Here is a 24,153-nt window from a genome sequence, read left to right as displayed (position 1 = left end):
CACACTAGGGATGCATTGGTACACGGTATTATGTCAAACGTATCGGTATGCCCGCAGTTCAATACACACACACACACACACACACACACTAGGGATGCATTGGTACACGGTATTATGTCAAACGTATCGGTATGCCCGCAGTTCAATACACACACACACACACGCACGCGCACGCGCACACACACACACGAACCACGGTATTACGTTATGTCATTTTCCTATATTTTCCAAAACATGCTTATTGCGCTGTAGACTGCCCGCACGTTGTATATTCAGATCCACAGAACATCCCTGGAGCCTATCAGCACTCTGTATGCAAATAGGAGCTGAAGAAGAGAGGGGAAACTAAAAACAAGATTATCTCTGCTCCAACTTGACAATGGCAAAGGCCAGCTAGACATAGAGGCACCGCTGTGTGGGAACATTTAGGATTCAGCGTTCAATACGATGCCGAAGGTAAGAAGACTGTAAACAAAGTACAGTCTGCAGGCTTTGCCACCAGTGGAATAAAGTTCTAACATAATGCCTCATTGATGTGGCCATCACTGATGTGATGTGAATAAAAAAAAAAAACCTTGTTACAATATCCCCTCCTGCACACATTTCAGCAGTAAAGCTATGAAACATCACAGAGAGAAATTGAAAGCAAATTGACTCAGACGCCCTGTCTAACGCTCTCCACTGATAGTTGGACTTCCAGAGCAAGTGAAAGCTACCTCACTGTGCTAGAGACAGAAACCAGGCCTAGTCAGTCTGCCATTTTTCTGAATAGAACGTTTTATTTGCCCATAGGCAAAGATACCAAAACCGTACCATTACCGCGGCCCAAAAAACGTGATGCATACCGAACCGTGGGCCCACTGTACAGTTGCATCCCTAATACACACGCAGACTGACAAGCTCACGTAGAAAACACACACATTTACACATCTCCACTGTTACACACTCTGACCACATTTGATGTCCGTTAAGCAAATCTTCTCTAAGCACCTCTGATTTCATGAAAATAATCTTCTCAAGAATTGTAGTCTGCCTGACTGACCAATGAGTGGTGTCCATGACCCAGGTTCCACCCCTTTTGCATGCTTTGGACCAATCAAGCGCTACTCCACTGCTGTCAAACAGCAGAGTAACTAGAGGCGTCATTCATGAAATGGGGCTCCACTGTCCTCAACGTCTGATCTAAATAGTGTTTCCACTCTGCTTCTGGACTGCGGTGAACCAATGTTTCTCAGTGTAAAACCGCTGCGAATGGACGGTTTCACAAAACAGGGCTGTGTTCCCCAAAAGCTGTGTTATGCTATGGACATCCTTAAATCAAGAGAGAGACCCCTCATTTTCAACTCTATCTTTCTCTCTCTCTCTCTCGCTTTGGTGGTTGCAGAGCAACAAAGCTTTTTGAAAATACAGTCTAGCATAGTTTTGTGCCTGAATATGAGTAGTATGCAGGAGTATGCACCCCTGTTTTGTGCCTGAATATGAGTAGTATGCAGGAGTATGCACCCCTGTTTTGGGCATGAATATGAGTAGTATGCAGGAGTATGCACCCCTGTTTTGTGCCTGAATATGAGTAGTATGCAGGAGTATGCACCCCTGTTTTGTGCCTGAATATGAGTAGTATGCAGGAGTATGCACCCCTGTTTTGTGCCTGAATATGAGTAGTATGCACCCCTGTTTTGTGCCTGAATATGAGTAGTATGCAGGAGTATGCACCCCTGTTTTGTGCCTGAATATGAGTAGTATGCAGGAGTATGCACCCCTGTTTTGGGCATGAATATGAGTAGTATGCAGGAGTATGCACCCCTGTTTTGTGCCTGAATATGAGTAGTATGCAGGAGTATGCACCCCTGTTTTGTGCCTGAATATGAGTAGTATGCAGGAGTATGCACCCCTGTTTTGTGCCTGAATATGAGTAGTATGCACCCCTGTTTTGTGCCTGAATATGAGTAGTATGCAGGAGTATGCACCCCTGTTTTGTGCCTGAATATGAGTAGTATGCAGGAGTATGCACCCCTGTTTTGGAACATCTGTAGCAGTAGGAGATTATATGTATACAGTAATACAGGCTGGCAGGTCAGATCACCATAGCTATGCCACCAAGGTAACATTAATCTCTCTCTCTTCACATGGCCTCTGTAAATTGCATTTATGTAAGAGCCACACAACCCCACCCACTGTAAAAGCACTGAGCAAAGTTGGCATATAATTCATCACCATCCTGTCGCCCAGCAGGACATTCATAAACGCATTCAAAAGACCTTCTGTAGCAATGGCTCTCTGTAATGACATTTAGAGTCAGTGTTTATATGCAGTTCACATCATCACACCAACCTTTTTTAGCCTTTGCTCTGAATATGTTGTACCACCATCACTTTTCAATATCATAGTCAGGCAACTTCCATTTCAGGAGCTATAATTGGCTGGTACAGGCATTTGGTATATTCAATGTTCCGCACGTTTACTTGATTTCAGTGAGAGGGCGAGGACCCTTGAGGAGCCATTTTTAAAGTTCCTTCTAAAGTGGGATGCTGAATGTGTGCTTTTGTCTGGCAAACATAAATCTGACTGCACACAGACACACAGACACACAGACACACAGACACACAGACACACAGACACACAGACACACAGACACACAGACACACAGACGCACAGACGCACAGACACACAGACACACAGACACACAGACACACAGACACACAGACACACAGACACACAGACACACAGACACACAGACACACAGACACGCCTTACTGGAGCTCATGTTTTCGCTGTTTCTCCTTCTGCAGGCCGAATAGTATACTGCGGTTGCGGTTCAACCACTTTGCCACGGAGTGCAGCTGGGACCACCTGTATGTTTATGACGGAGACTCCATCTATTCCCCACTGCTGGCTGCCTTCAGGTACCGTATGGCGTTTCTGTGTGGGTGTCAGTTTCTGTGTATGTTGGGCTTGGTGGTAGCCGGATGTTTTTTTAAGGGGTGTAGGAATGTATGTGTGTATGAATGTGTGTATGAATGTGTGTGGACATGTTTTGGTTGTTTGTAAAAAGTGCTGTGACATAGCTTTTTAGCAAGGGAGGTTTGAGGTATGAGTCATTTCTGTAATCAAAGTGTGTGCACCTCTCAGACATATGTGTGTGTGTGTGTGTGTGTGTGTGTGTGTGTAAGAGTGAGATTGTGTTCTGATTGGTGAAATGCTATACGTGTGTGTGTATGGTATCAGTGAGTTAAGTGGTTTATGCAGGAGTGTGTCTGAGGCTTGGAGTCCTCACTCCTCCTGATAATCCTGGATCAGCTCAGGACACACACGCACACACACACACACACACACACACACACATATGCACAATCTCACACACTTACGTTAAGGGGCAGTGGGACATGTTGCGGGAAAAAGTACTTCTGCCTCACAGAATTCAGAGAGATATAGTACAAGAACAATCTGTTCTGTGTCTGTGTGTGAGCGTGTGTGTGTGGGTCAATGTGTGTGTTTGTGTGTGTGTGTGACTTATGTATGTTATCAGGAGTGACTTTCACGCCACCTCATATCACCTGTTAAGTCTGTTTAACTTAAGCAGTCCTGACAAAACCTGGACATTTGCGTAGCCACTGATAAGGTACTAATTTGTTTACATACTGAGGTATGTATTAAAAAGTGTGAACGTACAATTCATTTTATATATATTTATAATCCAAACACATGCAAATGTGTTTGTTTTCTTAATGACCGGTGTTCCATCATGACAAAGAGAAGCTGAAAGAATACTTGACTTCCAACTGAGAAATTCAGTCAAAAGCCTGCAGTCCCTTTCCCTGTGTGTGTGTCTGTGTTTGTGTGTGTGTCTGTCTGTGTGTCTGTTTGTCTTTGTGTCTTTGTGTTTGTCTGTCTGTCTGTCTGTGTGTGTGTGTGTGTGTCTTTGTGTGTGTGTGTGTCTGTGTGTGTGTCTGTCTGTGTGTCTGTCTGTGTGTCTGTCTGTGTGTCTGTCTATGTCTTTGTGTATTTCTTTGTGTGTGTCTGTGTGTGTGTGTGTGTGTGTCTGTATGTGTAGCTGTGTGTGTCTGTATGTGTGTCTGTGTGTGAGCCTGTATGTGTGTCTGTGTGTGAGCCTGTGTGTGTGCACCTGTTGCATTGTCTGAGTGGTTAATCTTGTCAGTGAGGAGATGGAGAGTAAGGGAGCGAGTGAGGTCTTGATGTATTGTCAGAGGGCTGCCTCTGCTCTTGTGTAAGGCAGGACTGCACTGGGAGACTCATTAATGAAGGACAACATGGCACAGAATGGCTACTGGGAGTACATTATGTCACACACACACACACACACACAGACTTGCTTTCCTCCCTCCTCCTCTTTCTCTCTCTCTCTCACACACTCACACTCACACTCACACACACACACAAACACATACACATAGAGACTTGCTTTCCTCGCCCCTCCTCGCTCTCTCTCTCAAACACACACACACACACACACACACACACACACACAGACTTGCTTTCCCTCCTCCTCTCTCTCTCGCTCTCTCACTCTCTCACTCTCTCACACACACACACACACACACACACACACACACATAGAGACTTGCTTTCCTCGCCCCTCCTCTCTCTCTCTCTCAAACACACACACACACACACACACACACACACACACACACACAGACTTGCTTTCCCTCCTCCTCTCTCTCTCGCTCTCTCACTCTCTCACTCTCTCTCTCACACACACACACACACACACACACACACACACATAGAGACTTGCTTTCCTCGCCCCTCCTCTCTCTCTCTCTCAAACACACACACACACATACACGCACACACAGACACAGAAGGCTTGTCTTCAGGCAACTTTCCAGCAGCACAGTAGACATGCATCTGCATTCATTGGGCTGTGTTTGTGTAATGGACCTTGAGTGTTAAGTGTGTGTGAATGCAGAGTATTGTAATTCCCCATTCCTGGCTTTTGGACTGAATATTTATATGTATGTCTGCCTGTTTCCTCCCTGCAGACCTGTGAATGCATATGTTTGTGCTTCTGTGTGTGTTACAGTGGCTTGATCGTCCCCGAGCGCTACAGTAATGAAACGGTCCCTGAAGTGGTCGCAGAGTCCGGATTCGCCCTCCTCCACTTTTTCAGTGATGCAGCGTACAACCTGACAGGCTTCAACATCTCATACAGGTACACACACACACACACACACACACACACACATACACACACACACACACACACACACACACACACACACACACACAGAGAGAGAGAGAGTTCTCCTTTCTAGCACCAGCCCAGTTTTAACATGAACGTTTGAATGTTATCAGGAAGGTAACTTTGATTTGACTGTGCCCTTCAGACGGGGAACACACAGAGCCTGTCTGTGAAGCTGACAGAGGATTAGAGAGAGAGAGAGAGAGAGAGAGAGAGAGAGAGAGAGAGAGAGAGAGAGAGAGAGAGAGAGAGAGAGAGAGAGAGAGAGAGAGAGAGAGAGAGAGAGAGAGAGAGAGAGAGAGAGAGAGAGAGTGTGAATAGAAGAGGGGATAGAGGAGAAGAAAAGAGAAGGCGGAGATGAAAGGCAGAAGAGAGACAGAGAGAGGGATGTTTTCTTTGACCTCTGTCGAGACTGAGGGGACGACTGATTGGGCGGTCTTGGTTTTTTGCTGGCACAGTCTCCATGGTGACCAAATTGTCAGGCCTGAGGTGGTTAAGCAAACACACTCACAGACACACACATACACAAAAACCCCATCAAAGTTTGGGCTAACAGAACTAATGTGACAGCCTTACACACACACGCACACACAAACTCAAAGACATCAATCAGCTTGTTTCTATTCAGCTGCAGTGCCCCTCTTTGCTTCTTTTTTGGGGGGTTCGGGGGTGTGAGGGGCTTACTAATGCACCCCAGCACCACTGCTCCCCTCCACACACACCACATCACCCCCCCCCCCCATGCACAGTGTCACCACCCCTCCACTCCTCCCTTCTGCCTCGGTGTCCTCCACCTCTCCAGCACACCCTGTCTGCAGTCTTGCACCCCTCACCACAGCTCTCCCACCACACACACACACACGCACGCACACACACCACACACGGACACACACACACACACACACGCATGCACGCACGCATGCGCACACACACACACACACGCACACCTCCAGCAGACATTTTGTTGAAGCATTGAGACATGTTGGGGAATGTTTGTGTTACCAAGACGAGTCACATTCTGCCACAGCCCGTCTAACATTCCTACTGGTGTGTATGCCACCTCTCACGGCCTCTCAGGAGGGCGAGAGGGGGGGAGAGAGGGAGAGAGAGAGATGGGGAGAGAGAAAGAGGGGGGGAGAGAGGGAGAGAGAGAGATGGGGAGAGAGAAAGAGGGGGAGAGAGGGAGAGAGAGGGAGGTATAAGAAACTGTGGTTCTGTGTTTTGTATAATTTGGTCTTGGTGTAGTAATTTATTTAAGTCATTCAGTCATTAGGTCTGGGAAAGTGTGAACTGTTTCCTAAAATAAATCAAGCGTTACGGCTCATGATTAATTCACTGTAGCACAGTATAACTGGTCCAGCCTTCGCACTGATGGGTGTTGAGTTAAGAGCTCATTTTCAGGATTCCTGTGAATTGTCCGCTCTTCACTAAACTCATTGGTGGTTATGTTTAATCAGATATTTTTTGAATGTGGGATTTCTAAATCTATGATATGAAAGGGATGCTGTGAAGCCTTATGCACAGGACCTCTTCATCTTTAAGGTTCACTGTCTGTGTCTGTCTCTCTCTCTCTCTCTCTCTCTCTCTCTCTCTCTCTCTCTCTCTCTGTCCCGCAGGATAAACACGTGTCCCAATAACTGCTCCGACCAGGGCGTGTGTCAGGACAGGGCAGGCCAGGGCGGGGGTGTGGTGTGTGACTGTGACGCGGGCTGGAGGGGCGATGCGTGTGATATCCCATATTGCCCAGCTGGCTGCGGGCACCCTCACAGGGGGTACTGTCGCAACGGGACCTGTGTCTGCAAACCCAACTGGCAAGGTGGATATGGACATCTGTGCGCGAACACACACAGGCACACACACACACACACACACACACACACACACACACACACACACACACACACACACACACACACACACACACACACACAAGCGCTTTCTGCTGACACTTTCTTACCCCCTTCAAACCCACAATGACCTTTCTCTCTATCACTCCCTTCATCTCTCTCTCTCTTTATCTCTTCCTCTGACTTCCTCTGTCTCTCTCTCTCTCTGGCTTCCTCTCTCTCTCTCTCTCTCTCTCTCTCTCCCAAGCTGTATCTGAGAGAGCCTCATCAGCTAGATTGGAGTAAATTGCTCAAAGTGATGGTTCTTTCTTGTTGTTGGTGAATGGGCTAGAGAAAGGGCCTCCATTACTCCGGTGGGGGGTCGGGGGGTTGTAGGGAAGGGTTTGAAGGGAAAGGTATGAATTTCTTGGGGTGTTCTTCCGTGCGAAGACAAAGGAATTGGTAGGGTGTGCTGAAGAAGATGTCTGCCAAATTGTCTAAGTGGAATTGGCCTTTGACCCGAGCTACCCTACAGGGGAAGGGTTCTGGTCACAAATAACCTGAGTGCCTCCAACTTGTGTCACAGGTTGACTGTTCTGGAGTGCCACCTCTAAGGCAGGGGAATAGATCATGGGGGAGCCTTTATATTATAACTGTCTTCTGAGGACTAGGAGGCTCTCCTCTGCCAGGGTCTGGAACTGTCTGACGAGGGCTGGGCTCTCTGTACTGGTCCATCTGAGGGATGGTGGCAGATGGGGGAAACAGCAGCTTCTCTTCACCAAGACACAGGGGCTCTGCGGCTCCTAGAGGAGACGCTGGAGGAGGTGCCGATGACGCTGCATGGGGCCTGCAAAGCTAGCCCTGGAGAGCCAGTCATAGTACCTCGATTCCACCGACATGGTGCCGGTGCCAGTGCCGGGCCGGTGCCTTATCTGGCACCAGTTCTACACGTTTCACCACTGGGCTGGTAAATTAGCTCCTGCTGCCAGTCACCACTGGGCTGGGAAATGAGCTCCCGCTGCCCATCACTGTTGGTTTCAGCTGCTGTGTAGGAGAGTGAGGAGGAGCCATTGTTGCCTGGTTCAGCATCACTATGTGCTGAGAGGGGTGACAGCGTGGAGGTGGACTGAAGTGTTTGGTCAGGTTTCTCTTCGAGAGGCTGTTGTAGGTCTCTCTGTAAGCCTATGACCTTACAATAGAGGCTCATGCATGGGGCTATAGCTACGAACAGATGTGGCACCCCTGAATCCAGTGGTCAGGAGGGGGATGTCCATTCTGTGGGTTTCAGGAGACGCTGGGTCGTCTGTTTGTATACGGTGAGAGGTTGTGGGAGCTTTTTGAGCTCGAGAAGGGCTGCTTTGGAAAGCCTTTCTCATTCCCTCTTTGTGGGTGGCCTTGGGTGCAAGGCTAAGAGTGGCCATTTGAGAGTGGTTCAGTTGACCCTGTCGAGGCTTTTAAGGGGGGTGGTGGCAGGTGGAACTAAGATTGCTTAATGTAAGTTGGTAAATGATATTGTGGGGTTCCCCACTGTTTGGGGGTTGGGGGGTTGTGTTGAAGTAGAGAGGATGAGCAAGTAGCTTTTAAACTGGGAAACTTGTATTGCTTGTATTGCTGTTTTCTTCTTACTCTGAGGATATGATAGGTTGTCTATGTTGGGTGTTCTAATGCATTATGTGCAGTTAAGTAAAGGCTTGAATACTGATTCAATAAATGAGTGTTTTAAACCTATCTCTCTCTCTCTCTTCCTCTCTCTTTCCTCTCCTCTCAATCTCTTTTACACTCTCCCTCCCTCCCTCCCTCCCTCTCTCTTTCTTCCTCCTGAAGACACATTGTATTTGACCCTACATGACACATCCATCTGCTGTTTTAAGTAAATCAAGATTCGGCACACAAGGAACCATTTGTATGTATGTATGTGGCTGTGTGTCTGTGTGTGAGTGTTTGGAAGTTTAGTCGTTACGTTTAGTTTGTAACAGCCTTGTGACAGTTGGTCAAACACATATACATACACACATACATACATACATATATAAACATACACCAGCGTAAAGGCCTGGCCTGGTGTTCGCGATGATGACTGATTAAGGCCCTCTTGTTTCTCTGATATCCATGAAATGACAAATCAGACAAATCATGTGATTAATTTAATCTAGCAAGTCATGAGTTTGAGCACACACACACACACACACACACACACACACACACACACACACACACACACACACACACACACACACACACACACACACACACCCACACACACACCCACACACACACACTTTTATGCTGACTCTGTTCGTTTTGTGCTGCACAGGGACAGACTGTTCCATTCCCGTCCCGGGCAACGTCTCCTATTGGACCAGAGAGGACTTCAGAGTGCAGGGCCTAGCCAGGGCTTCCCACAAGGCCGTGGTGCACCAGGGCGTCATGTGGGTGGTGGGGGGTCATGTGTTCAACTACACAAACTACGAGATGGTCAAGGCGTAAGTATCATCCCAGCAAGCAAAGAAAGGGTTTTCCTCCTGCATCTCTGCAGCATATAAAGGCACTATACAGAGTCATTCACACACACACAGAGTTTGAGTTGGGAGAGGAGACAAGGGCACTTCGTATCCAAAGATTGCCTTGAAGCTGATGGCAAACGTGTGATTATTCAGGGTCTGTGTGAAACCTTTTAAAGGTTATTTTAGGGAGAACTAAGGAACTCCTCAGGGTTCTAGATTTCAAATTCATGTCTAAGATTTTTACACACACACTGTGGGATAGCATACGCAAATACCCTCATCATCAGGAAGTGTGATGTGGTGATATATTCAAATTACATGTATTTGTTCAGCAGATGCTTTTATCCAAAGCCAGTTACAGGGTTATACAGATTGCATTGGGTTATAATGTTCAGTTTGTGGTGTTATTAAACTGTACTGAATTAAACCCAAAGGTGTTTGTGTTATTTTAGCTCAGCCTAACTGATTAAAATGACGCGATCAAAATAATAGAAACAGGTATCCATACAACGCAATACAATTCAACAGCACCACAAACTGCAGCCTTCAAAATGAACACACAGTGGAATCAACAGCTCTCTGAATTAGTTTAGACAAAGAATATTATAACTTTTATGATTTATGGCAAGACTGGTGTATTATACTGCATATGTTTTAGCTCAGTGTTCTTAATAAGCTGGCAACTGTTCATACATTCATCTCATAGGGTATCAAACCCATAACCTTGGTGCTGTTTGTTTACCATAGTTCTTGTTAGAGATGGAGGGCTCATTTTTTTTGGCACTTTCTCTCTCGGCCTCAGGTTTAATCTCTCATCTGAGAGCTGGATGAGCCTGAGTCCGTCTGTGAACTCGGTGAACCCTCGCTACGGCCATTCGCTGGCCCTGCACAAGGTACATACTCAGTGTGACAACTATAATCAGGGCTTAGTGGAGAGGTTTTGCACACTATGTAAATATATAGCTTCATGGGTGCCTGTAAATATGTGTGTTTGTGTTCAGTATTTCAATATTGTGTTCAGTATTTCTGTTCAGTGTTGTAAGGGGGGGCTGATTTAGATTCTGGGAGTTTTCTGATAATGATTGATAGCGAACATATATGTGCAGTGTACACGTTTGTCTAGGTGTTTGTATGCATAATGTATTATGTGCTTGTAGAGTTCATTACATGTTTGGTAACACAAACCTTTTTTTTGTACTGAAATGTTGTAACGTTTGTAACTTTTACTGAATGTGTATTTTACCTTCAGGATAAGCTCTACATGTTTGGAGGGAAGATTGATTCTACGGGTAACGTCTCCTCTGAGCTGTGGGTGTTCCATATCCGAAACCAGTCCTGGGTTCTGTTGCCCGCTGGGGTTAAGGAACCATACGCAGTGGTTGGCCATTCAGGTCACACGGTCCACATGAAGCCAGACGGGTCCGAACCGGTCATGCTGGTCATCTTTGGCCACTGCCCTCTCTATGGGTACATCAGTAAAGTCCAGCAGTACAACATCCGTAAGTTATCTCACACACACACGGCACACATGCGTGTGTAGCGCTCCCTTCGCTACTCTAAGTGATTAGCTAAGGGAGAATAGCTTAAAGTTCATGTATATCTAATTAATATTATGGGTCCCTGTTCCCTTGTGAATATAAATAAAACCCAACACAATGGCTTTATCTAGCGAATTATTATTATTATTATTATTATTATTATTATCAAATATCATATATAATACAAACAAACATTTAGAAAACTGATTCATAAACTCATAGTGGCCGACAACAGGTCGATTTCAAAATTAATATACACGTTGACAAACAAAACATATACCCACTCCAACAAAGCTACAACTAACCTAGTAGGCGGTTAGCTTACCTGTTAGCTAGCTACAATGTTAAAGCTACCCCAAAACACACCCAATGTCCCCAACGTTACCGTAGCAGGTAATCACTCTCCTAACCCCCAAACGTAGCAGGCCTGGGTCGTCGCTAGCGTGCGTTGTGGCCGAAAACTTACTGGCCGCTTCACTCTAGTCAGCAGCAAAAAGAAAAGACGTCACTCTACCTTGGGGTGGATGAATATTCGCCAACCAGTATGTGATTTCTCCGGTCAGTATGGATTCTCTCTGGTTATCGTCAGTGTCCCGTCAGGGATTGTTTTGCCAACAAGCCCAATAGTCCACACAACGAACGCGAAGTCCTATGGAAAAAACCATGTTGCCTTCCTTGTCCTTCACGTCATACCTGGGGTTTCCTCTCTCAGGATTACAGACGCTTTCTCCCCTCTCCCGTTCTCACCCAATCAGCATTAATTAGATCCTCCACCAATCAGCACTCACTGACATAACTGGTTACTAGCCAGACTAGCACAGAAAAGATTAATAAGCAGTGTGGTATTTGCAGTTCCATACATTAAGCGAAACATATCAACAGCAGCAATAGAAACAATAAAACACACAACAGGTAGCAAAATAAATATCTTATGACAATAAACATATGTATTTTTAACCCTGTTACACCCTCCCCCTGGTATAATGTCTGTGTCCTCATCAGCACATTTTAAAGAAAATCATACTCCAATAGTACATACTACAATAGTACACCTTTAAGTATGGCCTATTTGAATTGTTATTCCTCCATGAATTATGGTAATAGCCTGATCCCTGGAACTTCCTGGTTTATCATAGGTTAACCTAACCACTGGTTTGACAGTTCTCCTGGGACGCGATTTCATGGGACTAGTAACTCGGTCCTTTGACCTGGGGGATCTTTGGGACTGTCTAGCCACTCTAGGTATCGGTGTGCTGACTATCTTTGGGGATTTAGGCTCCCCTTCAGCACTACCTGATTCTTCAGACACCCTTTCCTGATCGGTTTGGCTGGGAATTACTTCAACTGGTTCAGGCTCACACTCTGATGATGCCTGTGCCTCAATCTGTGTAGTATCATCATCACTTGGTAGAAAGACTCCAGGATTTGGAGGATCCCTATACCATCTCGGCAACTCTTACCGACCGTCTTGAGATCTCTGTGCTATAAAGTAATCTGAATCAGAAGAATCAGATAACTCCTGTCCCTCTTTCCCAGCATTCGGAGTCTCATGGGTCTTCGCCATTTGCCTAAGGCGGGTGTCTGCTCTCGTCCTTGGTTCATGAGTCAATTCCTCTTCGAGGTCTAGTCCAGGCATCCTCACAAGGGTATTTATGGGGAGTAGATGGTCCCTGTGGATGGTCTTGACCACCCCTATTCCATCCTCTCGCTGTATCTGGAAAACAGGGAGATTAGGCATCTTCCCCACTATGACATATGGGCATGGGTTCCACCTGCTCTCCAGCTTGTGTTTCCCTCGCAGTCCAAGATTCCGTAACAGCACTCGGTCCCCAACCTCAAGAGACTGAACTCTCACTGTCTTGTCATACAGTCGCTTATTCCTCAAGTGTCTTTTGTCAGACACTTCAGTTGCAAGTTTGTAGGCCTCTTGTAAATCTTTTTTCAATTGCATAACATACCGTTCCTGACAAGCATCTTCCACTCCCTCTGGCGAAGTTCCAAAACACAGATCCACAGGGAGCCTAGCCTCACGCCCAAACATTAAGTAGTATGGCGAGTATCCGGTGCTGTCACACTTGGTACTGTTGTAGGCATGGACTAAATAACTCACATGCTGACTCCAGCTGCGTTTTTTCCCTTGGTTTAATGTGCCAAGCATAGACAGCAGAGTTCTATTGAACCTTTCAGGTTGTGGATCACCTTGCGGGTGATATGGGGTGGTTCGCGACTTACGGATCCCCAATATTCCCAACATCTCTCTTATTAAGCGACTCTCAAAGTCCCTCCCTTGATCTGAATGGATCCTTGCCGGGAGTCCATAGTGTACAAAGAATTTCTCCAACAATACTTTGGCGACCACATGAGCCTTCTGGCTCCTTGTGGGAAACGCCTGAGCATATCTTGTGAAATGATCGGTCACTACTAAGACATTACTTATGCCCTTTGAGTCCGGCTCCATCGAGAGAAAGTCTATACACACCAAATCCATAGGCCCACTACTACTAATTTGTTGTAGCGCAGCAGCTCTCTGGCATGGTGACTTATAGGTGACACACTGTCCACAATTCTTTATGTATGTCTCTACATCTACGGACATCTTTGGCCAGAAGAACCGGCTCCGAATCAAGTTAATCGTCCGCTCAACCCCTAAATGTCCAAGGTCATCGTGGAGAGACCTTAGCACAACTTCCTGATATTGTTTAGGCAAGGCAAGCTGAACCACTTCCTCCCCACCAGCTCTTTTGGCCAGACGACACAGTAGTCCATCCTTCATGGTCAATTTCCCTAGTTCTCTCTTCATACAGGTCAGGCCCTGACTGGGCTCTGTACTCCCAAACCATTTCCCACTCTTAACGGCCTGTATTGTGGGTCCTATCAAGTCATCCTGTTCTTGAGCTTCCTTCAGCTCTTGCCTGGACACCTGGTCTAAAGAGGTCGCCCTCAACTGTGTTGGAAAACTGTAGATATCTGGCACACAGCCTGGAGCGGCACCCAACTGATCAACATATCTGACATGACCACTCAGCTGTACACCAACACAGTGGCAGATGGACTTAATACAATCTTCGGGTATGGTCACCCATTCATCAAGCTTTTCCTCATCAAACATGTTCCTTGATAACAAGTCTGCATCTGTGTTCTGACGGCCTGGACGGTACTGGAGGTCGAACTCATAAGTGGACAGTGCAGCCAACCACCTGTGTCCAACAGCATTCAGCTTAGCTGTTGTAAGAACATAAGTGAGCGGATTGTTATCTGTACGGACGGTAAACCTAGCTCCATACAAATAATCATGCAGTTTATCCACCACAGCCCACTTCAAAGAAAGGAACTCCAACTGATGGATATGATAGTTCCTTTCGGATGGCTTGAGCTTTCGGCTGGCAAAGGCCACTGGTTTAAGGCCCTCAGGATACTCCTGATAAAGAACTGCACCCAACCCCTTAAGGCTGGCGTCCACATGCAAGATGTACGGTTTTTGGGGGTCCGCAAAAGCCAATACTGGCGCATGTGTCAAACAATGAATGATTTGATGAAACGCTTCATCACACTCTTGGTCCCATCGTGAACCAAACGGTTCAGACTCCTTCATATAAGTTTTATTTGAATCGGGGGCAGGTTTTATGCTTTTCTGTCTTGGACCATAACCTTTGGTGATTTCAGTCAAAGGTCTGACAATAGCTGCATATTTGGCAATAAACCTACGGTAGTAACCGCAGAAGCCCAGGAAAGACTGTAAGGTTTTTAAGTTTGTAGGCTTGGGCCAATGTGTAACAGCCTCAATCTTTGAAGGGTCCGGCGACACCCCTTCCACTGAAACAATGTGCCCTAGATATTTAACCTCCTGCAAACAAATCTGGCACTTGTCAGGGGACAGCTTTAACCCCACTTCTCCTAGCCTATCTAACACCTTCAACAATCTCTCCTCATGCTCTTCAAGCGACCTGCCAAACACAATCAGGTCATCCAGGTACACAATCACCTGGAGCAGATTCATATCCCCCACAGCTTTCTCCATCAGTCTTTGAAAGGTCGCTGGGGCCCCAGTAATCCCTTGCGGCATCCTCTCAAATTCAAAGAAACCTAAGGGGCATATAAAGGCTGTCTTTTCTTGGTCTTCCTTATTCATGGCTATCTGGTAATAGCCGCTCCGAAGGTCAAGGACCGAGAACCACTTACTCCCAGACAATACATTCAACACCTCATCAATACATGGAGTTGTATATTGATCTGGAACAGTCCTACTATTAAGTAGGCGGTAGTCTATGCACATCCTTACCGCACCATTCTTCTTTCTTACTATAACTATTGGTGAGGCATAAGGACTGCGGGATTCCTTGATTATGCCTGCTTGAAGCAAGTCCTGCAAGTGTTTTCTTACATCCTCTATGTCAGCAGGTGTGAGACGTCGCGACCGCTGACGAAATGGCCGGGCATCCATCAGCCTGATTCGATGCTCAACTCCTTTGGCTAAGCCAACATCCCAGTCATGAAGGGAAAAAACATGGGATCTTTGTGACAGCTTTGCTCGCAATCGTTCTTTCCATTCCTCAGTGACTGGCGAGTCTCCAAAGCTAATCAAACCAGCATCGAATACATCTGAAGTAGCAGGCATCTCAGAGGAGATAGTAGTTACCGAATCTATGAGATGTAGGTTACCCACTACAGTACCCACTGGTATGGCTGTTTCTCTTAAGGATTCGTTCTTCACCAGGACCCGGCAGCTGTGGGTGTATAATGCCCGGCCTGGCACCACCATCGGCTTAAGCAGGACCCCGGCTGGAAGTGGAGCAACAGTAGATGCATCAACCATAAGTATTTCTCCATCCACTTTGGACTTTAATTCCACTTCACAAGCTACATCTGCTTCCTGACCAGGAGCCAGCATCAAAGAGCCAGGGCCCTGCCATTTCACACAACCAACTTCATCCTCAGTTTGTACACTGAGCTGACAGCTGGTGGATGAAAACGGCTTCTGGCTTACAAAAGCACTTTGACCAAAGGTTTGCGTGACATCCACTCCATCCTCTCTACACTGCTGCACCAATCGTTTAACATGGTTGGCGTTTGTTCCAATTATGATAGAAATTTGGTCAGAGGTGTGAGGAGTTGGGCAGATGAGAGCAAGAACAGAAACAGTCTTGCAAGAACCAACAAGTTCGGCTGGGTACTCCACATCTACTACCACATAACCCCGATATGGATAACTAGACTTGGAGTCACTTAAGCCCCATAAATTCAATCCTGAAACTGGGAAAATAGGAACATCCGACAGATGTTGCTGGTACCAGCATTCAAAGATGATAGTGACTTGGGAGCCACTGTCTAGTAATGCTTTGCATGAGTTACCATTCACCCTCAAGGGTACAATACTAGGTGGACCAACTAAACCATCGGGAATGTGTGAAGCCTTCAGGGTGGTCACAGCACTCTTTTTGACCTCACAATTCACTCTTGAGCTTTTATCTGCTTGATTGTCTCTGGCAATTCTCAGGGCCTGAATTAACTTCCTAATAACTTTACCCTGATTTGCAGAGTTTGGGCATTTCGCTGCAAAGTGTCCATCCTCTCCGCATCTATAACAAAACTGCTCTTCCACTGGAGACCTTCTGGGAGGGTTATCTGTTCGCCTAGGTTCTACAGCAGAAACTGAAACTGATGGCTCTTGTTCAGTAATTTTGTTATCTAACTGCTGCTGCAGTCGCTGGACCTGTTTCTTTAGAGCTGTGACTTCCGCTTCCCGTTGGACTCCTGTTGCCATGGCAGAGGCCACTGATACTTTTGCACTCTCTTGTCCAAATGGGAGGGGCTTCACTGCCACCGCTGCTACTAGGGATTTCAATTCTTTCATCTCTGACTTCAAGCTCTGCATTTCAGACAACTTCCAATCCATGCCCGACTGTGCTTGCACCCAGTTTACAGACGACACTAGTTTTGCTCTTGAAGCTTCATATTCCTCCTCCACGCGTATTTCTTTCAGGAGCTGCAGAAAGGTTGGCGGGTTGCTTTTCCTTTCTCTTACTCTGAGATTCACTAGCATTATGTCAGAAGATACTGCTCCCCTTAATAGCTGTTCCACTCGTGCTTTGTCAACACAAGCGTTAGGCAGCCCATCTCTCTCAACTACTTTCAGCAAAGAATGCTCAAGACGCCTCAGGAACTCTGACAACTTCTCACCTTCTCGCTGCTTCATTAATCTAAAAGCAAAGTACAAATCATCACCTGATTCAGCTGACCCAAAGGCATCCTCAAGAGACTCTAGACACTGTTCAGGAGTGACATCTACATTTGCTACTCGCGCTGCTTTAACTATTTCAAGGGCTGGCCCTTTAAGGCTCTCCATGAGTCGTTTTCGTTTTTCTTTACGGGAACAGTCAGACTCCTCAATCATGAGGTGGGCTTGATCCTTCCATTGCTCAAATGATTCTTCACCAGCTGGTGTGGGCAGTAGGCCAGAAAAGAGACGAAGACGCCTATAGCTACCACCCTCCCCTGAGGGCTTTCTGGCCTTCTCAAACAACTCTCCAACTGCTCTCAAGACAGACTCGGTTGAGCCTGAAGCAGGACTTGCAAGAGAAAACAAAGACGGCAAGTCTTCTACAGTCTTGCCTTCAGCTTCAAGCAAATGTTCTAATTTGCCCTTTAAGTCTGACAGTGGAGGTGGTGCTTCCTCAAGCAAAGCAGGCTCACTCAGTATGATTGGCCATGGCTCAGTCTCATCACTAGGGATCACCTCTGTGGGAACACGTTCTTGAGGTATAGGCTCTTTGCATTCACATAATACAATCAAGCTTTTAAGTTCAGCATTGAATGTTCTCCCTCTGACACGCACCCGTCCCAAGCATTTAACTGACTCCAAAGTTTCTTCTATCTTCTCAGTCTCAATGCCTTCAGGAACTACCACAAGTAAAGCCTGTGCTTCACTAATGCCCATGCCACGGCACCATCCCTTCAGTTCTATCCTTAACTTGGCCCGGTCAGTCATTTTACTCATTTATTTCACAAAAAATTAGAGGGGAAAAAAACTACTAGAAACCCAAAATAAGTTCTCACTGGAGCCTCCATTTATGTAGCGCTCCCTTCGCTACTCTAAGTGATTAGCTAAGGGAGAATAGCTTAAAGTTCATATATATCTAGTTAATATTATGGGTCCCTGTTCCCTTGTGAATATAAATAAAACCCAACACAATGGCTTTATCTAGCGAATTATTATTATTATTATTATTATTATCAAATATCATATATAATACAAACAAACATTTAGAAAACTGATTCATAAACTCATAGTGGCCGACAAAGGTCGCTTTCAAAATTAATATACACGTTGATAAACAAAACATATACCCACTCCAACAAAGCTACAACTAACCTGGTAGGCGGTTAGCTTACCTGTTAGCTAGCTACAATGTTAAAGCTACCCCAAAACACACCCAATGTCCCCAACGTTACCGTAGCAGGTAAACACTCTCCTAACCCCCAAACGTAGCAGGCCTGGGTCGTCGCTAGCGTGCGTTGTGGCCGAAAACTTACTGGCCGCTTCACTATAGTCAGCAGCAAAAAGAAAAGACGTCACTCTACCTTGGGGTGGATGAATATTCGCCGACCAGTATGTGATTTCTCCGGTCAGTATGGATTCTCTCTGGTTATCGTCAGTGTCCCGTCAGGGATTGTTTTGCCAACAAGCCCAATAGTCCACACAACGAACGCGAAGTCCTATGGAAAAAACCATGTTGCCTTCCTTGTCCTCCACGTCATACCTGGGGTTTCCTCTCTCAGGATTACAGACGCTTTCTCCCCTCTCCCGTTCTCACCCAATCAGCATTAATTAGATCCTCCACCAATCAGCACTCACTGACATAACTGGTTACTAGCCAGACTAGCACAGAAAAGATTAATAAGCAGTGTGGTATTTGCAGTTCCATACATTAAGCGAAACATATCAACAGCAGCAATAGAAACAATAAAACACACAACAGGTAGCAAAATAAATATCTTATGACAATAAACATATGTATTTTTAACCCTGTTACACGTGCACACAAACACAGGCTCACAGGTTTAAACACAGACTCACAGGTTTAAACACAGACTCACAGGTTTAAACACAGACTCACAGGTTTAAACACAGACTCAAAGGTTTAAACACAGACTCACAGGTTTAAACACAGACTCACATGTTTAAACACAGACCCACAGGTTCAAACACAGACTCACAGACTCAGACTGACAGACACAGACTCACGGGTTTAAACACAGACTCACGGGTTTAAACACAGACTCACAGGTTTAAACACAGACTCACAGGTTTAAACACAGACCCACAGACACAGACCCACAGGTTTAAACACAGACTCACAAGTTTAAACACAGACTCACAGGTTTAATCCTTAGGGGGCATTTTCTTATTTTTCTTGATGGTCGGGTGTCTGGGAAGAATTTATTTTACTGGACAAATTTGAAACTTACTGGCGCATGTTTCAATAATTGTTACAAATATGATGTAGCCCATGTAATGTACAGCTAGGCTGACAAAAGAGTCACAACGTTCTAAAATCAGTTTGGCTGGTACCAGGATGGCATCCCTGGGGTGGGCATGTGGATGTAGGGTGGGAAACTAAATTAAACTAAATGAAATTAAACTATAATAAAATAAAGTAAATTAATAGATTTTGTCCAAATCCTACCCATCTGCCATAGTGTAGGCTGCAACTTCACAGCACGATCGTGCTTGACACTGCTTTACTCTAATTTGATGCAATCAAAAACTGCCAAACTGCTTAGCAACCATAGAAGTGAATCTAAGGACCTAAAACTAAAGAAAGAAATGAAAGTTTAGCTTTTAAACGCACACTTTTCAAGCATTCTAAGATGAAAAGACTGCAGAAATGCATCGTTTACTGTTACTAGGCTGCTGTGAAACCGTATTCCTTGCGTAACCTGCGCTGCAAGTTATAGCCTGCATCTACGCAAGATTACACAAGACACACATCAAAGCAATGGCACAACGAGATGAGATAAATCAAATAAATCACGTCTTTCATCAGCAAAGCATGGCATGGTAGAACCAGGGTTGCCACTCATTTTTCCAGGCCTGGAAAGGTCTAATGAAATTACTTTTTTATTGTACTCCTCCATGAATAATGTTTTGTTGTGCAAATTTGTGCAGTGTGATGCAGTTTCCATTTTAATTGATGCAGCCTAGCTAACCTATTAGAAAATAAATGTTGTGGAATTTTCATTCAATAATTAGGCCCAACCTATCGAATAAGATACGCAATTTTGTGCACTTGTAGGTCGTGAAAGGTCATGGACATGTCATTAAGGGTCCTTGAAAGGTCATGGAAAGGTTGAAATGTTGTTATTGAAAATGGGTGGGAACCCTGGAGAACAGAACTGAGTAACCCTACTTGCTCTTCTTGAGGCTGCGGGTATTTAGGGCGCACCGTCACGTCCGTCACGATATAGGCTATCAGACAAACCCAGAGGGCCGATGAGGTTTCCAATAGAATTTGCCCTCCTTGTAGAAATAGAACAATTTGATTAGGTAATCACCACATTGTGTCTGACAATCCAAATGAGATTTTCTATTCATTGCCACGACTGCGGACGTGGTGAAGGCTTTGAAGGATGGACCTCAGGCTGCTACTTTACAGTGAATGAAACGAATGATCGGATAAAATCCAGTTCGAGAAACGGTCGGATTTTGAGACTCGCATTAATGAGTAAAATAGATAATACAAATTAGATGTAGATATTGATTTATTTGCACATATGTCCTGTTTAAGGGTACATTTTATGTTTTGTATGAGCATTGTTACCAGACATTTTGACGTTCAGACGTTTCTAATTGATGTTTTTTGTTAACACATTTTATCAGACAAAAAACAATTACTACTGGCTAACGAAAACCCTGACACAGGCATATACACCCTCTGTCTGTCCTCCACACACACACACCTACCTCTCTTTGCCTTTTGTGCTCTGCAGTGCCCTCTGGTGTTTAAATGTATGAAGGCAGTCTGGAGGCCAAGAACATCATCATTTGGTTTTCTTGCTTTCTCCACATTTATTTAACCACCCTCCCAACTCTCCCCCCTCCCTCCCTGTCCCACAGTGAAGAATGAGTGGAGTGTGCTGGACCCCCGTGGGGCGCTGGTGCAGGGCGGTTATGGCCACAGCAGTGCCTATGACCCTCACACTCGCTCCGTCTTCGTCCACGGCGGCTACAAAGCCTTCAGCGCCAACAAGTACGGCCTGGCTGGGGACCTCTACCGCTACGACGTCGACAAGAACATGTGGTACGTGTGTGTGTGTCACACTCCGTCCAAAAGCACTTCCTGTCTCACTCTGCTATAAAGTGAAAAGTGCCTTGATGAAAGGATTATTGAAACATGAGAACATTCATCCGATCGGAAGCGTGCAGAGCTCCTGCTGCATCTAGTCAGTTCTGTGTTCCCTTTGAGGACGAGAAGAATAGAATGCTCATGTCTGATGTGTAAAGTCTACAATGGTGCCATTTTTTGATGTGGTCATAACTCCTCTTTGTGGCAAAATCATGTGGGTTTCAAGAATCTGATGGTCTGTACGGCAGTATCAGACAGTGAGGCCGTCTCGTGTTGATGATGTCACTCTGGTTTCTCCACAGGACCATCCTGAAGGACAGCGGATCTTTCCGGTACTTGCACACGGCCGTTATCGCCAGCGGCACCATGCTGGTGTTCGGCGGGAACACACACAACGACACCAGCATGAGCCACGGTGCCAGGTGCTTCTCCTCCGACTTCATGGCCTACGACCTCGGTGAGTCCCAGCTGTGCTGCACCCAGTCATGGCCTCCTTAAAGGCCCACACCCCAAGCTGTTGTGGGTTATCCACGCCTGTAGTTTTCCTCTGGGCCCGATCAGGGCCAAATTCGTTTCAGAGTCCGAGGCAGTTACTATGGTAACAGACAGCATTGAGGATCACACTCTCTCGTACACTGAGTTTTTGAGATCAGCTTTTATAGCCGAAATCCACTGGGATAAAGACCTTGATGAATTAGATTTGTTGCGTATTTAGCCTTGAGCAGGATTTCTGCCTACACATTTCATCTCTGACCTGCGTAAGCGAGGCTTAGATAAAACTCCAAGAGTCTAGCCCTCCTCTCCCCTCAGACCACTACGAGTTTTATTTTTATCGTGGAGGAGTGCTAGCGTGCTCGTGATTACTCTTCTGATTGAAATTAAATAGATATGGGGAAAAAAACACCCTGGCGGGAAGTCCTACCGCTGCACGAGGTCACAGATGGCAGATAAGGAGATGCGTGTGTGAGATAAAGGCTTGCAGCTGTGTGATAACAAGTTGTTTGTGTGAGATGTGTAGGATGCTTTGTATCTCACATCTGGGAGGGAAGTGCTTGCGTGATAGACACCCTAAAGGGTTCTTCACAGCTTATTACGAAGAATTGATGTCAATTGGATCACCAAATAGAAATAACATTTAATTGAATTATAGAAAACAAGAACCCCTGTGAATGGGGAGTGGGTGTGGAAGGAGGCACAAAATGGGGTCTTTTTATACACACACACACACACACACACACACACACACACACACATATACACAAGGCCTCCATTTGACATACAAGTCCTCCATATTGTAATTGAACTGAATGCGGAGAGATCATGAATGCCACTTATTAATTCCATACACCAGGTACCATGCCTGACCCATAATGCACCAGTCAGCACTGTAGTTTTCTGTAGCTACTTCCTTGTCCTGTTTTAGCAACAGAGAGGGAAAATTGGTAGCCGTTCATGAGTGTGTGTGTGTGTGTGTTGCAGTGGACTATAGTGCAGTCACGGCAACTGGTGTCCGCATGGTGATAAAACCTCTTAAGGTCACTCAAGAGATTGCGCTGGCACTGGGTCACTCATTATCAGGAGGGAACGAAAGGTCACTGATGTACACACTCACACTCACTCACCAATTCACACTCACACTCACTCACCAATTCACACTCACACTCACACTCACTCACCAATTCACACTCGCACTCAAACTCACTCGCACACTAATGGTTCCGTGATGTAAGCTTTCGCTGGCTGCCAGGACTGCACAGGTAAGATCCTGCAGCTGGTTTGATCCTCGGTAGGGAGCTCTTGCCTGGGCACAGTCTGGTGTGATGGCAGTGGATGAGAAGGAAATCAGAAGAAATGCTGTTCAGTAATGCTACTAGCACTGACAGACGCCAGTGTGGCTGGGGGAAAAAGAGGTCCCTAAACGGATGAATATGTGGAGTTGATGTGATGTTGATTTATGCTTCCCCGCCCATTCCTAGTGGCAGAGAGGGAGGAAACCTCTGTCTCCTCGTCTGGAGTCGGTTTGGTCATCAGCCTCCCGTGTCGGTCTCCCAGGATCAGGGCATGATTTCTGAGAGGTCTTGTGGTTTTGAAGTGCTGCAGATTCGTCCGTCACAACCACTTGCTTTCGTCTAACGCCTAAAGCTAAAAATGAAACGGCTCCATTCATATTTAGGAACCAGCATTTGACATCATTACTGCTCCTCTGTTTGAGGAGAGCATTTGAGAGCCCCTTGAGTTTGCCTTTGGTGTTATTCTACATCTGCTTGCAGGCCCGTACTCTTTCAATGAAAACTAGTTGGGAAATGATGCATGGAAGTTGTTAATATGCAGCACAAATGCAATTAATTCAGAATCGAATCAGGCTTTTAAGGTGACTGTTGAGGACTGCGTTTAAGAAGTTCTTCTTTATCAAATTAAAAGAGACATTTAAGTTTCCATTTAACAATTAATGAGCCCGAGATGACAGCAGTCGAGTGCTGATGACACGGGGGCTAATTCTGTCATCAGGAAGTGCCAGGCTTCTGGCTCCGCTCCGTAAGAGACTTCCTCCTTCCTCAGTCCTCTGTGCGAGCGCTGTAATTAGATTCCTGCAGCCCCCGAAGCTTATCACTAATTATCCGGCCCTAATAAGTACAACTGATTTTAATGAGCTGGCAGACCGTTGGAGGAGCTGTTTGAGCTGCTCTGTTCAGTGTAGTCAGATAGGAGGCTTATGGGTGCGCACCAGCTGCAGTTCCT

General features: G+C 45.8%; 1 protein-coding gene across 3 annotated transcripts in view; it reads left to right on the top strand.

Moving 5' to 3' along the window:
• Positions 1-24,153, top strand: part of LOC105899554 (attractin) — an 88,913-nt gene that overhangs the window by 12,402 nt on the left and 52,358 nt on the right. For all 3 annotated transcript variants that reach the window (XR_004165062.2, XR_004165061.2, XM_031579819.2), the window contains exons 3-10: positions 2,790-2,903; positions 5,045-5,173; positions 6,820-7,019; positions 9,344-9,512; positions 10,336-10,426; positions 10,783-11,032; positions 21,186-21,369; positions 21,717-21,871. Coding sequence is in view for 1 of the 3 variants with exons in the window: in XM_031579819.2 (XP_031435679.1) it covers positions 2,790-2,903; positions 5,045-5,173; positions 6,820-7,019; positions 9,344-9,512; positions 10,336-10,426; positions 10,783-11,032; positions 21,186-21,369; positions 21,717-21,871 (1,292 nt within the window). In the remaining 2 variants the exon portion in view is untranslated. The remainder of the gene's footprint in view (positions 1-2,789; positions 2,904-5,044; positions 5,174-6,819; positions 7,020-9,343; positions 9,513-10,335; positions 10,427-10,782; positions 11,033-21,185; positions 21,370-21,716; positions 21,872-24,153) is intronic.

Source organism: Clupea harengus, chromosome 14 (genome assembly GCF_900700415.2).
Source record: "Clupea harengus chromosome 14, Ch_v2.0.2, whole genome shotgun sequence".
Taxonomy (NCBI): Eukaryota; Metazoa; Chordata; class Actinopteri; order Clupeiformes; family Clupeidae; genus Clupea; species Clupea harengus.
The sequence above is the reverse complement of the archived record's forward strand: the minus strand, read 5'-3'. Positions and strand labels throughout refer to the sequence as shown.